This window comes from Lolium perenne, chromosome 4 (genome assembly GCF_019359855.2).
Source record: "Lolium perenne isolate Kyuss_39 chromosome 4, Kyuss_2.0, whole genome shotgun sequence".
Lineage (NCBI taxonomy): Eukaryota > Viridiplantae > Streptophyta > Magnoliopsida > Poales > Poaceae > Lolium > Lolium perenne.
The window spans coordinates 125,241,596-125,257,412 of record NC_067247.2 but is presented as its reverse complement, the minus strand read 5'-3'; the positions used below and the strand labels follow the sequence as shown (position 1 = coordinate 125,257,412).

General features: G+C 48.0%; 1 protein-coding gene across 1 annotated transcript; it reads right to left on the bottom strand.

The window, feature by feature from the left end:
• Positions 1-14,848: 14,848 nt before the first annotated feature.
• On the bottom strand, positions 14,849-15,607 carry LOC139839095 (secreted RxLR effector protein 161-like). Its single transcript, XM_071829148.1, has one exon. It carries the CDS (start codon positions 15,605-15,607, stop codon positions 14,849-14,851), a length of 759 nt encoding a protein of 252 aa, XP_071685249.1.
• Between the last annotated feature and the right edge of the window lie 210 nt (positions 15,608-15,817).

Below are 15,817 nucleotides of genomic sequence, written 5' to 3'. Positions count from 1 at the left end.
GGTGCCGGGCTTGAACGAGGAGGAGGGGTTGAGGTCCTTGCGGATCCCTCAGAGCCCGATGGCCTTGGGCCAAGCTTGAGAGCGGGGCTGAGAAAAAGAAAAAAGACAAGTGGTTGAGAAGAAGCAACCGGAAAAAGAACTTAGCAAAAAAGGAGGCAAGCCGGAAAATGAAATTACCCGGAAGCGGTTGGCATCGCTTTGCGCCCGTAGCGGCGCACGCCCACTTCTTTCTCCCCCACGGGCTCCGTCCGGAAGCGCTTGGAGGGAGGAGCATGGCTGGAGCCGGCAGTAGATGCCGGCTGCTTGTTCTTCTGGCCCTGGGCCATGAGTTTGTCCACAAACTCAGTGCCGGCCTCGGCGCGCAGGGGCGGCACGCGCTCGTGGATCTGTGAGTTGGATATGGCTAAGAAGCAATTCGCAAGAAAGCGATAATGGCAAAGTATAAGAAGCCGGAAAAGAAAATACCTCGAGCACAACCAGCTCCTCCGGATTTCCGGTGGGCTCCGGCGGGTCCCGGCCAAGGCGCGCAGCCGGAGTCTTCCCCATCTTCAGATCCTTCCAAAAGATGTAGGGATCCGGGTCGAAGGAGTCAAAGGCACGCTTAGGAGAGGTCCTCGCGGCTCTGCTGGATAGAGGAAGCGGTCCCTGGCCTCGAAACAAGGTAAAAAGATGGTTAGCAAAAGCAGAAACTTACCGGCAAAGACAACCCCAAATTGCGCAATCTCTTACTTCTTGGGTCGGACGGTTAGAGAAACTGAGGGGAAGGAGGCCCCATTCCCACGCAAAAGGCATAGCAGTTTGACAAATCTGCTTGGCCTTGAGAACAACGTCTTTCTTCTTTGAGAGCGCGGCTGTGATCTTGGTAGGATCGCACAGGCCATACATCTCGCTCATCCTATGTGCGCGGCGCTTCGAGAGGAAGCACCCGGCGCGATATGAAAGTCCGGATGATATCGTCGAGAACAGATGTTGGTCTCCTTCTTCGAGAGAGGCCAAGAAACGCACTACCCGGTTGGTTTCGGCGTGTTCCGTCCTTGGGTTGTAGCTCCAGTTGGTTCTCTTGGGGGCCCCGCTGGCTATGGAGGAAGAGTGCTGCGCTCAGCGCGGCCGGTGTTCTTCACGTAAAGAAAGTTCCTTGCCAGTGCGGCAAGACTCGAGGCCGGAAAGCTTAAGAAAAGTGCTCCCTTGGCGGGAGCCGACGATGCAGGAGCCGCACTGCACGGGCGGCTTGGGCTTGGGGATCTCCTTGCCCTGGACGGAGTTGATCCGCAGGTTGAAGAAACGGGCAAACGTCTCACGAGTGGGACGAATGCCGATGTAAGCCTCCATGAAGGTGGCATAACAAGAAAGATAGAAACGGGCGTTGCCGGGAAGGTGAGTGAGGTTGGAGATCGTAGAAATCCAGGAAATCCCGGAAAAAGTAGAGGCGGGAAGGCCGAAGCCGCGCTCAAAGTGAGCGAGAAAAACAACATGCTCGTCGTCTTCCGGATCCGGTTCGATCTCGTTATCCGAATCCGGCAGGCAACTCCTTCCGGAATCCTCCGAGACCGGTACAGCCAATCGATCTCAAACTCGTAACGTAGGAGCCCATCCAGGCTCCGCGGGTAGTTGGGGAAGGCTCCTCGCCGGAAGATTGGTGGAGCTGCTAGAGGCTTGACCGAGCCACTGGCCTCTTGGCTACCGGAAGCTTGGCTAAAGCTACCGGATTCTAGGTGGCCGCCGGACTCTTGGGGGTCACCGGATTCCTGCTGGTTGCCGGAATCGGTTTCCATTGGATACGAGGCTGTAGATTCACCGGGAGAAGGTCTACGGCGCTTGAGAGAAAGAGAAGAAGAGGATGCGAGAGGAAGATCCCTCGTCGGACATCGCAAGGATGGGCGGAGAAACAGAATCCCAAACTTCAACCCCGTGTGAAGATCTACGAGTAAGAAGAAAACCAAAGAAAAGGAGCAAATAAGAACACCAAAGGCTCAAGATCTGGAAAGCAAGCGAACGGCGAGTAAAGCGAAATTGATACCAACCTTGAGCGGCGCGGACGCTGCGGGGAGTGTTTGCGGGCGGTGGCGCGGCTCTGCGGTGGCCGGCGTGCTCCGTCGATGGCGTAGCGGAGATGCTCGCGAAGACGCACAAATGCGGCGGCCGCGAGGACGGTGCTGCCAAAGAACTCCGCACGGCGAAGTTCGGCGGAGGGCGGCGTAAGTTCGCCGGGCGCCGGAGCTTGAACGGGCGACGGCGGACGGAGAGCGGCGGAGGCGCGAGGCGTGGAGCTCTGTGCGCGAAGGAGGAGAATGCGAAGAAGATGAAGGGGAACGGGCAGTTGTGCTTATATAAGAGAGAGAAAGTGGGCAGCGAACCGGCCGGGCGCGGCGGTTCGCCTCGCGGCCCGCGACGGTTCGCACCTTGGGCCGCCACGTGGCGAACGGATACACGCGCGAAAACGGAGGCCACACGGAGGCGCACGCGGGATCCCGAAGAGGTAGTGGGATCCGCTGCGGTGCATTAAATGCGTGCGCGGGAGTCGAAACGATGTGACAGCGGACAACGGCGCGTCGATTACGGTGCGCATGTCAGCGACGGGCGCGGGGCCCGATATATTCTCGACTTCGCCGAGGGAGGAGCAAAGACACGTGGTGCCGGAAAAAAGAGATGCCGGAACGAGCCTTGCAAAGAGAAGAAAAGGAACAAGGGTAAAGGTGCCGGAACTAAGCTCAAGAGATGAGTGACTAAACCGGTATCTTAGAAAGATGAAAACCTGGCATGGTCTGTAGGATAGAATCCTCCAGGGCTATACCAGCTCGGGGACTAATGTTGGGGGATAACCCCGGTATGCCAAAGGCATGCCAAACCGGATGGTTTGAGCCATCGAGATACCGGTTTAATGTTCTTGCCGGAAGCCTAGTAGGAATCCGGGAGAGCAAGGCTAAGCCGGTATCCCCAAAGGGGTATGCCGGGACCCGGTATAAAAGATACCGGAAAGGAGAGCACTCGGCGGGGACTGGTCAAAGATTCTCTTGAGAGCAAGAAGACAAGGATGAGCTAAGCCAAGTAACTTTATTCAGAGCCACGGCGCCAAAGAGAGAGGTGACGGAGAAAGAAGCCGGGGACGTCGGCTTCTATGATAAAAGAAGGCCCCGGTGTCATCTATGATTAAAGTAGCTTTGTACAGTAGCCAGTTAAAGTAGCTTTGTACAGTAACTCTGTAAAGTAGTTTGTCCAGTCAAAGATGCCATTAGGGTTTCTTGCAGTGTAAGCCACCCTCTCCCCTATATAAGGAGAGGGGGCAGCCCATCTTCACGGGCAAGTATGTACGCGTGTATGTAGGAAGGCAGAGCCTGTAACTTGTGTGAATCTATGAACATGGTGATCTAGAGGGAGTTCTTCCTTGTGTCTTTCTTCTTCAACCTCTGGCCTTGGCCAAGTTCTTGAGGAAACCATCCGGAATCTCTTCCCACCTGATCGCAAACCCTCCCCCGAATCCTCTTGCGTCCATTCGGCCCCAATCTAAGCCATCCTATGGCATCTGCTCGTTCACCACGACGACACATAGGAAAGCGCGCTCATCGAGTTCCTCCGTGAGAACTGGAAAATCTTCGCATGGTGTCCAGCTGACATGCCAGGAGTACCCAGGGAACTTGCCGAGCACCACCTAAACTTGGATCCACTAGCGAGACCAATCAAACAACCCTTGCGGTGTTTTTCGGAACCAAACCTCAAGGCCATGCTGTCAGAAATCGATCGACTACGAGAAGCTGGTTTTATCAAAGAGATATCTACAGAAGCCACATGGGTAGCTAACCCAGTGATGGTGCCGAAGAAACACACGAAAGTCCTTCGCATGTGCGTTGACTTTACGTGCCTCAATAAACATTGTCCTAAGGATCACTTTCCCCTCCCAAGGATCGATCAAATCATCGACTCCACGGCAGGATGTGAACGTCTTTCCTTCTTGGATGCATACTCTGGTTATAACCAGATCAGACTGAAAGAAGATGATGAGGCCAAAACAGCGTTCATAACACCTTACGGCGTGTTTTGCTATAGAACAATGCCCTTTGGTCTAAAAAATGCGGGAGCAACATATCAGAGGATGATGCAGAAGTGTTTGGCGACACAGATTGGGAAAAACGTGCAAGTATACATCGACGATGTCATCATAACGTCAAAAAAGGGGGCAACGTTGATCGAGGATCTCAAGGAAACCTTTCACAACCTCGACAAATTCTGCCTCAAGCTGAACCCGACGAAGTGTTCTTTTGGCGTTCCAGCAGGAGAACTTCTGGGGTTTCTAGTTTCAGCAAGAGGAATTGAAGCAAATCCCGACAAAATACAAGCTATCGTAACAATGAGGAAGCCAACAAAGTTGAAAGAAATACAGCAGCTAACTGGGCGAGTCGCAGCTTTGAGCAGATTCGTTGCCAGGCTGGGAGAAAAAGCGTTACCATTTTACGCTCTGATAAAGCAAGGAGAGAAATTCCAGTGGAACGAAGAGGCCGACAGAGCTTTTGAGGATTTGAAGCGCACAATCTCGACACCACCAATCTTGGTGGCGCCGAAGGAAAAGGAACCTCTCCTGCTGTATATTGCAGCCACGCCCCAAGTGGTTAGCACGGTGCTAGTTGTTGAAAGAGAAGAAGAAGGGAAACTCCATGGAGTGCAAAGGCCAGTATATTTCATCAGTGAAGTTTTATCGCCTTCCAAACAGCGGTACCCGCAGTACCAGAAATTAGCATATGGAGTAATTGCAACGGCAAGGAAGTTGCGCCACTATTTTTCGGCACACCCGATAATAGTAGTCAACGAAGCACCTCTTTCAAATATACTGAACAATCCAGAAGCTACAGGGCGTGTCTCCCTTTGGGGAATAGAACTTTCCCCTCGGGACATCACGTATGAAAAAAGAAAGGCAATCAAGTCGCAAGTTCTGCCAGATTTCATTGCAGAGTGGATGGAGCTACAAAACACGGGACCCCCAGATTTGTCGAGAACTTGGACTATGAACTTCGATGGGTCCAAGAGAGTAGAAGGAGCTGGCGTAGGAGTAGTACTTATATCACCTGAAGGCGACAAGTTGAAATACGTCCTTCGGATGACGTTCCCTAACGCATCCAACAATGAAGCAGAATATGAAGCCCTCATACACGGGATGAAGATGGCGAAAGCTTGCGGTGCAACTCGACTAAAAATCTTTGGCGACTCACAATTGGTGGCTCAGCAAGTTATGAACCAATGTGACACAGTCAATGATAGCATGATGGCATACAAGGAGGTGTACAATGAGCTCGAGAAGCTGTTTGATGGATGCGAGGTAAACCACATCAGTAGATTGAGCAATGATGAAGCCAACATTCTCGCAAAAATCGGGTCGCAGTGCCTCCCAATCCCGCCAGGAGTATTTTGGGAAGAAATAGCGGAGAGATCCACGAAGCCGAAAAAGGTGCAGAAAAAAGCAAAGGAAGAGAAAACTTCGGCGCCCCTCAAAGAAACCACGGAGGACGAAGAGGACCAAGAGCTTGTGATGATGGTAGAAATTCCTTGGATGCAAGCATATATATCATATATCCTCAGGAAAGAAATACCCGACGATCCAGTTGAGGCAAGGCGAGTTATTCGACGATCCAAAGCTTTCACAGTGATCAAAGGGGAATTATACAAGCGAAGTATTTCAGGCGTTCTGCAAAGGTGTGTCACACCCGAGGAAGGAAGAATAATTCTGAAGGATGTACACGAAGGAATATGTGGCCACCACGCAAGTAGTCGAGCTATTGCAGCCAAAGTTTTTCGGGCAGGATTCTATTGGTTGACAGCAATCGAGGATGCCAAGGAAATAGTACGAACCTGCGACGCGTGTCAAAGGTTTGCCGCAAAACCTCACTCTCCAGCGGCAGAACTAACACCAATACCATTGTCATGGCCCTTTGCCCAATGGGGACTTGATATGGTGGGCAAGTTGCACAAAGCCTCGCCAGGAGGATATGAGTACTTGCTGGTCGCTGTCGACAAATTCACCAAGTGGGTAGAAGCGAAGCCAATAAATTCACCAGATGCAGCGTCGGCAATAAAGTTTGTGAAAGGCCTCGTTTTTCGGTTTGGGGTGCCTCATAGCATTGTTACAGATAATGGTTCAAACTTCACACCCAAGGAATTCAAGGAATACTGCGCAGAAGTAGGCATTAAATTGCACTTTGCGTCAGTTGGGCACCCGCAAACTAACGGACAAGTCGAGAAAGCCAATGGTATCATCTGCAACGGCCTCAAAAAGCGCCTGCTAGGACCGCTTGAAAAAGCTCGACATACTTGGCTAGAGGAATTGCCAAGTGTTTTGTGGAGCATTCGAACAACACCAAATACGGCGACACAAGAAACTCCGTTTTTTCTCGTCCACGGAGCCGAAGCAGTACTACCAATTGAAATAGAGCATGATTCTCCAAGGGTAACAGAGTATGACGAAGAAACATCACAAAAGGCTCGGGAGGATGATATGGACACACTCGGCGAAGCTCGCGATGAAGTACTTTCACGAGTCACCAAATACCAGCAAGACCTCAAAAACTACCACAGTCGATGGTTAAGACCAAGATCTTTTCAAGTTGGGGATTTGGTCCTGCGGTTAAATCAAAAAAGTACTGAGAAGCTCGAATCACCATGGTTGGGGCCCTACGTTGTCACGGAAGTCATCGAAGGAGGCGCATACAGGATCAAGGACAAGAAGACAGGGGCTCCCGAGAAAAACCCCTGGAACGTGGCGCAGCTCAGGCGGTTCTACGCCTAGAGCTGAAATATAGTCCTTCTTTGTAAAAATACAATGTACTGAAACGCCCGCGAGTTTTCAGACACACTCTTTTCCTTTTCGGGGCACCGAGTGGGGCAGGAAAGGTTTTTAATGAGGCGGGCTCGCGGTGCTGCAATATAATAAAGATAGTGGAGATATATTTCTTATTCTTCGACACGCTCGGGGGCTCAACGGCTTCAAGTCTCAAAATGCGTACAATATAGACAAACTAGACTTACCAAAATATTTCGCCTTGGTACACCAAATACCTCGCCAAATATAAAAATCGGAAGCTAATAATTATAAATATAGTGTACACGTCAAAAATCTTATTGCTTTGGTCCAAGAACCTCGCAATAAAAATATAGAACTTCGACATTAAGATACTTGAGGGCTTGCAATCCGATGTCTTATTACAACAGAAGGGGAAATCTTCGAAACAGTATAGACTCCAGCCAAAGGCTCGGGGGCTCGGTGGTTTCAAATAGGAAACATACAGAGTTAACAGCTTTACAATATAGATTGTGTTTACAAATACACAAGAATGTATCAATGATGGAAATACAGCAAGAAGAGGAAAAAGTATTCAAGGGAAACCTAGCACATGGTCTATGGTTATTCGCTCGGTAGAAGGACGAGTACTATGCTCAGCATAGCTTCCCTTCACGAAGAATTTAGAATCCATCCGAAGAAGTTCATCCATCATATCTTCGGCAACATGAGTAACCAAATCATCAATCTTGCCCATATTTCTCTTTTTCTTTGCCATTTTTGCCAGACAAGTAGGAACAATTTGATCTATGGGCAATTTTGGATGATAAATCTTTATCATCATCATGGCAAATCTAGCGCCAGCAGAAAGTTGAGCCCGCACAAAACCATGGATTCGAGGAGCATCTCGAAATTTTTCCATTAAAGCTGGAAGGGTCTCTGGCATCTTATTCCGAGGGAACATGGTCCCATAAACTAAGAATAAAGTTTTCGTACAGAAGTCAAGGAAGTCACGGACCTGAGCCACGCGATCTTGAAATCTAACGATTTGGCGAGTACGCTCAGGAGTAACCCAAAAGTTAGACCCATGTTGCGCAGCCAGTCTCAGCAAAACAGCGGTTCGAGCTTCAACACGTTGGTCTTCGGCAGCAGTATCCAGAAAAGAGCCTGGCACAGCAAACAAAATATCAAGGAACGAATAAAAAAGAACAACATCCAACACGGTCATGAGCAGGAAACATACCTGTCATATCCAAACTAGCGTCAGTCATTAGCTGAAGCATATAATTCTCGCGAGAAGAAGTTTCAGCAGCCTCAGCAATAGCAGCATCTTTCGCAGCGATGGCCTCCTTTGCCTATTGAAGAGCAATTTTCTCTCCTTCAGATGCTTTCCGAGATTGTTCCATCATCGCCAGAGTCTGTTTCTTCATGGATTGAAGTTGTTGTCGAAGTTCTTGCAAATCCTCGGAGAAATGTTTGCTCGAAGAACCTTCAAGGGGGTCGTTATCAACTAGCATTTTCTTCGAGAAGGAAGAAGCAGGTGAAGCATCGGCAGAGCAAGGATTGGTCGAATAGTTATCAAATATTAACTGGAAAAGAAAGCGGCAGGATCAATGATAGTGCCAGAAGGAATTTCATTGATTTCTAGAAAAATTTACATAGATATTACAAACGAAGTTCTCCAAAAAGACTACCAGGATAATTGTCGCCACAGCTAAATTGGCGACAAGGACAAAAGAGAGAGAGAAAGCAAAGAAAAAAAAGAGGCATGCAACTAGACCTCCGGCCTCGATGAGCTAGGAGTTGAAGATGGCTTGATCCCGAGATAGGCCAGAATTTTCTTCGTATTGGGCTTGGTTGCCTTGATCAAAGACCGCCACTTTGTTTGCTCTATCTGCTCGGTGTCGCCAACCTTCATCCAGTCAACAGTTTGTTGGCTGTCAGCGACCAAGGCAACAGTGCTCTCGACAGCAATCTTCATGTTCTCCTGCCGCATTTTCAGCCCAAGGTCCTCTGATGAATTGAAGCTCTGGGCAAGGGCAAGGAAAGTCTTGGGCTCCTCTTTCTTCGGGAAAAAGTAGGGGAATAGCTTTGACAATCCTGCGTCAGCATTCACCACGCCTTCACGAATTTCGGATCCATGAAACTCCAGATAAGAAAGTGCGTCAAGGAGAGGATCATTGTCGGGATTCTCCAGATCAAACTCTTGGTTTGTTTGGCCTACCACAGGAAATAAACGTTGGTCAAAAGCAAGAAAAAGCAGGCCCTATAAAAAATAGAAGGGATCGATAAAATTACCTTTGAAGCGCCGACTTTGCGAATTCAGGTGCTTGAGGAATCCCTTTTCACGAGCAGCCTGTGCGGCTTTGTGCTCATTTAATGCAGCTTCAGCATCCTCAAGCCTCTTCTGCAGCTCCTCGACACTAGCAGCTTTTGCCTTGGCTTCATCAGCCTCTGCTTTGGCTTCGCTAGCAACAAGTTCGGCTTTCTTGCGGGCCGCTTCACTTTGCTCCAGTTTTTGAGCAAGAGTGTCGGCAAGCTTGTTGGCCCCTGCAAGTTTCTCTGTCGAAATAGAAAAGAAAGGTCAAAATTGCGACAAAAAACAGGAGCAAGAAGTCAGAAACAACGACAGCAAAAAAGTTATTACCTTCAGTTCTGCTGGCATACTCACGGTACCCAATGAATTGGGATCCGATGCGAATAAGCTCTTTGATCATGGGCTGTCAAAAAAGAACAAAGAAAGAGAAACATCGGTATGGAAAAAGAATGAAGGCGTAAAAAAAAAAGCAAATAGAGAAAATATAGATATTGGCAAGGAAATAAAAAAAAAACTTACATCATCCAAGAGCGGAGTAGAAGAGCTACCCAATTGAGGGGCAGGCTCAATGATCGTTTCAATCCTTGTCCTTTTTGGTGAAGGAGCAAGGGGGCTTGATGGCGGAGTAGTGGTGACGACATTTTGTTGAGGAGCCGAGGTTTCTTCTCCTTCAACTGGTGTATCCGAGGCAAGTACAGTATATGATGTGCTCGTCCGAGGAGCCACGTCAAAAGTTGGTACTTCTTCCTCATCATCGCTGTGATTAAAAATCGACAACATAAAAAGCAAGATAAGACAAAAATTTTGAGTACAGAAATAAGGAGAAATAAAAATGACTTACGAGCTGACGAGGGATTCAAGATAAGGATCATAAGTTGCCTTCTGACGTGAAGGATCAACTTCTTCGGCTTTGGAAGTGCCGGAATCTTCGACGTCATTCCTCTTCCTTTTGCCTTTTGGAGAAACGGCGGGAGGAGGAGATAGTGCCGACGCAGTGCCTTCGGAAGATCCCGCAGATTTTCGAGAATCCACGGGTTCATTCACAAAAGACGGAGCTTCTTGATTGTCATCAGTGACAATGGCCCTTTCTTCGACCTCTCCACCTTCAGGAAGAGGAGGAAGCGAGACAAGGTCTGGATGATTCTGTACAAAATAAAACAGGGAGAGACATCAGGAAAGAAGTTATATAAAAAAAAAAGATAGCAAAGCAACAACAAGACAATAGACAAAGATTACCGTGGGAAGTGGATTGGCGGCGCTGAATGGTGTCACATGGCAAGAAGAAGGGACAGCATCTTTTTTGCTGAGAGACGAGATTTTTCGGACAAGTTTTTCTAAATCCTTGACCTCCAAATTCACCGACAGCCGATCTACGTCCTCGTCGCCAGCATATTTCCATAGAGGGTATTTGCGAGCCTGAAGCGGCTGCACTCTAGTCCTAAGAAAGTATGCAGTGATTTGGACACCCGATAACTCTTTGCCGCGAGTATTTTGCAACTCGTGGATACGAGCCATCAAGCTTTCTGTCGACGCCTTTTCTTCTTCGGTGGCCTCCGCGTCCCAGGAGCGGCGGCGAAAGATTTTCTCGGCGCCAGCAAAAGGAGGGATGTTGTCCTCCGCACATCCATGGTTCTCCTCCTGAATGTACAACCACTTCTTGCGCCATCCTTGAACTGAGTCAGGAAGCTTGACGTCAAAGTAGTTGACAGTGGGCCGAACAGAAATCACAACGCCGCCTATATTATAGGCGACATTGGGCGAGCCATTACGGCGGCAGAAGAAAATGCGCTTCCATAGCGCCCAGTTAGGCTGGACGCCAAGGAAGGCCTCGCACAGAGTGATGAAGATGGAGATATGGAGGATTGAATTTGGCGTGAGGTGGTGGAGTTGCAGACCGTAGATAAAAAGAAGTCCACGGAGAAAATGATGAATGGGGGCGGAAAGACCGCGGATGAGGTGGTCGACAAAGCTTACCCGGTACCCCATTGGAGGGGTTGGGTAGCTTTCCTCCCTGGGGAAGCACAGTGCCTTGGGTTTCTTGCTGATCCCCAGCTTCTTGAGCATGTTGATGTCTTGAGTGGAAATCTTCGATCTTTCCCACTCCGCCGCCCCAAGATCCACGGCGGCCATGGAGGACTCCGGCGTGCTGTGCCTTGTCAATCGACGAGGTGGCATCAACAATGGCGCAGGGTTTGCAGCTTGGAGACGAGGAGTTTAGGAGGCTGTGGATCGCAGGAGGAATTTGCAGATGAGAGAAGGAGGACGGCGCGAGCGGAAGTGCTCAAGGAGGAAGAAGACGAACTTATATAGGGGTGCGGTGAAACGACGAACCGTTGGATAAGGAAAATGTGTGACAGATGATAGCAATCGTGGCAACAAGGGTAAAAAAGTAATTCAACGTTGGGGAAGTTACGGTGCGTGCGCCAGAAAAAGCGGAGGACGTGTGTCCCCCACTTGCACGACGTGTCAAGATAGTGGATTAATTGGGCCCGCATGGCAGCGAGAAAAGACTTGTCGCAAATTTTTGACAAGCAATCGTGGCTATCGTCAGCAACAACGTCATCTTGGCAGAAGAAATAAATTCGACTCAACAGCTTCATAAAAGGCGACACGGAATAATAATGTTGAGCCTTTGATCAAATACAAGTTTTTGATCAAATGCTCGGGGGCTACTTTGGAAAAAAGGAAAAGATCCAGAAGGACAAGATAGAAATGGCGTGAGCCTATGACCAAATATAAATATTTGTTCATAGCCTCGGGGGCTACTCCCATCGGGAGCGCTGTTCGCGCACCCGAGAAATTATAAAACTTCGGGAGATAAAAGAAAATATAGAGGCATAAGACATGGAGCCTACACCCAAGTACAAGTCCTTGGCTGTAGCCTCGGGGGCTACTCCCATCGGAAACGCTGCTCGCGTGCCCGATGAAATTATAAAAAATAAAGAAAGAAAGAGAAAAAGAAAGATAGAAGAACAAAAGAGTATATTTCGAGTTATAAATAACTCTGCATATACTCCCATCGGGAGAGCAATATAAGTCATCCTTGACTCGATAAAATGTGCCAATCCAACAGCCAAAAAAGCAATCGACAATATATTCTCAGAACGCCAAAGTTGCAATCAATTTCTGAATGCCGCAAATTTGCGAAGATAAGACCCCAGATCCGTTCTGCTGGGCGTGGCATCGCCGAAGACTGCGCTCTGCTACTTTTATCCGTATCAACAGATACGAAGAAAAATCCTAACAGACGCGTTAGGTACCCGATAAATTTTACTGGGACTCGACAGAATGGTAACACCTTAAGCGGCACCTGTCGAAGTTTACACCGGTATCCCGAGGTCATGTCCAGGGACGTGATTTTGAAGTAGGTTTTTGCGGATTGCCACTAGAGCAGTTAACTAGTACCTGATCCGTCAGATGAACTAGCCCCAACTACCATTATCCCTGTACAATATAGATGTTTATGAGAAGAAATATAGAAAAGTCGAAGCTGTCGAATAAAAATAAACAGTGGAGATTTTCCTTGACCCTACGATTCAAGCAAAATCTCGGGGGCTACTGACATAGGCATCCCAAATGGGCCTGCCGGAGATAGTACCCGGGGTTTACTGAAGGCCCACTACCCGAAGAATAAGAAGATTCGGAAGCCCAAGATAGTATTAAGGAAAGTTAGAGTTGTAATAGAAAGTCTTATTTGTAATCTTGCGGGATGAGTTAGAAACCTTCCCGGACTTTGTAACTTGTACAGCACGAATCCCTCGGCTCCGCCTCCTATATAAGGTGGAGTCGAGGGACGCAGAGATCATCGAATCATTGTTTACAAACCCTAGTTTTCATAATCGTCGAGTACTTTTCGGCTGAAACCTTCGAGATCTACTTGCCCTCTACTTCCAACTAAACCCTAGCCTACAATCCATAGGCATTGACAAGTTGATACCTTGTCACCAAGCTTGCATCGACCGGGCATATAGAGCGGCTCAAGAACATCTTTGGTGCTTGCATTAGACTCCTCGTGAAACCTCCAACCACTAGAACGGTCGTCTTCACAATTTTCCGGAATAGGATAGCCAAGAATCCGCCCAAAGTTGCTCCAAGTGGTAGTGAGTACCTCATCACGAGTCATCCAAGTAATGGAGCGAGCTTTGTCCTCATGAAAATAGACTGTGGCAAAGAACTGAGTCACAAGGTACGGATCATAGTTGCACTGGAAAGTCATAATGGGAAGCAAACCAAATTCCTCGCAAATCCCAAGAGCTTCATGAAAGTAGGCATCCTTCTTCAAATGGTCAATGTTGATATACCGTTGATCAACAACCTTCACCTTGGGAGGATAGACTTCATTGAATATGCGCTCTTGAACCTCGGTGTAGAAGTGGCGGTTGCGGGTGCGAGAAGACCGAGGCCCCAAATAGGGGTTAGCGGTGCGAATAGCCATGTATGCATGAAGGCGGACGCTGCCATAGGACGCAATAGCCTGTTTCCCTTTCTTTTTATTCGCCAAAGAAGTACCACGCGCAGTAGTGGCACGGGGTAACACTTCATCTTGTTGAACAAACTCATCCTCAAGGGTCGGATCCCCTCGCCTCTTCCGACTAGCACCTGTGAAATAGACGAACAGAGCCGAGGGAAATATGGGATAAGGGCACAAGCTCATCTCAAATAAACAAAATTTTGACCCAAAATACACATGCATGAGAAAAAAAATGGCCATATACAATTGGTAAAAAAAATGCTACATACTAGATGTTAATGGTGCTACATACTAGAGGACATAGATCAACAATAGATATCACCTCATAGTGTAAGATTTAGCCAAAAATCTAAATATGTAGGACCAAAAAACAACACAAGTATGAGCCTAAAATACGTCCAAAATACGCGGGGAGGGGAGCCAATACCGGGGGCCATGGAGGAGGGGAGGTAGGGGAGGGCTCCCACGGAGCCGATCCGGCCGGAGGTGGCCGGAGGGCGGCCGGCGAGCCGGCGGCGGTGCGGCGGCTGAGGGTGTGCGTGTGTGCTTGGGAGCGAAGGGTGGGGGTCGCTGTGCGTGGTGTGTGTGCGTGCTGCGTGGGGAACGACCCCCCTGGGTGGAGGTACCGGCCCGAGGCCGGCGGTAGTACCAGCCAGGCCCCGGCGGTACTACCGGCCTGGCGAGGCCCGGGTCGGCAGCCCCCGTTTTTTTTTTTTGTGATAGAGCACAGGACCTTTGTTTTTTTTAAAAAAATCCCTTTTTTTTTAAAACAACACCCTGGAAAAAAAATTAACACAATTTGATCAAAGATAAATATGAGTTTGCCAATATGGTCAAAGATATTCATGTTTTGAAACGAGCTTGTGCAAGAGATAGAATGTGTTATAGATGTGAGAAAGGCTTAGGATGGACACTAAGAGAGGTATGGTACTATGAACTCAAGTTTGCAAGGATCAAATCAAGAGAAAGCCAAACATTGAGCCAATTCCCATAAGAACATGAAATACCACAACAAAATTCATGAATATCCAATTAAGATCAACTCTTCACAAGAAGGTCAGTGGCCTAGGCCACCATATATGAGTGATAAGGTATGGCACCGCGAAGATATATCTTGGGCCCAAAACCAATACTCATCATTGAAGCTCACATATCATTAATTGATATAAAGAGAATGATTTTTTTAATGTTGGCATTATGGGGGGAGGGATAGCTCAATAATTTAAACTGCACTCCCCCTATTTCCATGCCCACACCTAAACCAAATAGAAATTGAAGAATAGGTACGTATGCAAAGTGTTCAAGCCAAGCTACTTGAATCTATGATATTTAGCTCATTCCTCAAGTAACAAAATCTTGCTTCATCAAGAGGCTTCGTGAATATATCCGCAAGTTGGTCATGGGTACCAATGAATGACAACTCAATATCACCCCGGGAGACATGATCTCGAATGAAGTGATTCTGAATCTCAATATGCTTCGTTCTTGTGTGTTGTACGGGGTTGTATGCAATCTTGATGGCACTTTGGTTGTCACATAAAAGAGGCACTTTGTCACAAGTGACACCGTAATCCTTTAAAGTTTGCCTCATCCATAAGAGTTGTGTGCATCCACTAGCGGCCGCCACGTACTCGGATTCGGCGGTAGAGAGAGCTATACAATTTTGCTTCTTAGAAGACCAACACACCAAGGACCTACCAAGAAATTGGCATGCCCCGGAGGTTGATTTCCTATCATCCTTATCTCCCGCCCAATCCGAGTCCGTATAGCCAACAAGTGAGAATCCATAACCCTTTGGGTACCATAATCCAAATCTTGGGGAATGAACCAAATATCTAAAGATTCTTTTGACCACCACTAAGTGGCTTTCTTTAGGAGCGGCTTGATACCTTGCACATACACCTACACTCAACACAATATCCGGTCTAGATGCGCAAAGGTAAAGCAAGGAGCCTATCATGGAGCGATATACCTTTGGATCCACGTCCTTACCACCGGGATCAAGTGCAAGATGGCAATTGGTAGCCATTGGGGTCTTTGCACCATTTAAGTCCTTCATATTGAATCTCTTGAGCATGTCTTGAATGTACTTGGCTTGGCAAATGAATGTTCCTTCTCTCAATTGCTTGATCTCGAATCCAAGAAAGAACCTCAATTCACCCATCATGGACATCTCAAACTTGTTGGTCATAAGCTTTGAAAATTCTTCATTAAAAGCTTTGTTAGTAGACCCAAAGATAATATCATCAACATATATTTGGCAAATGAA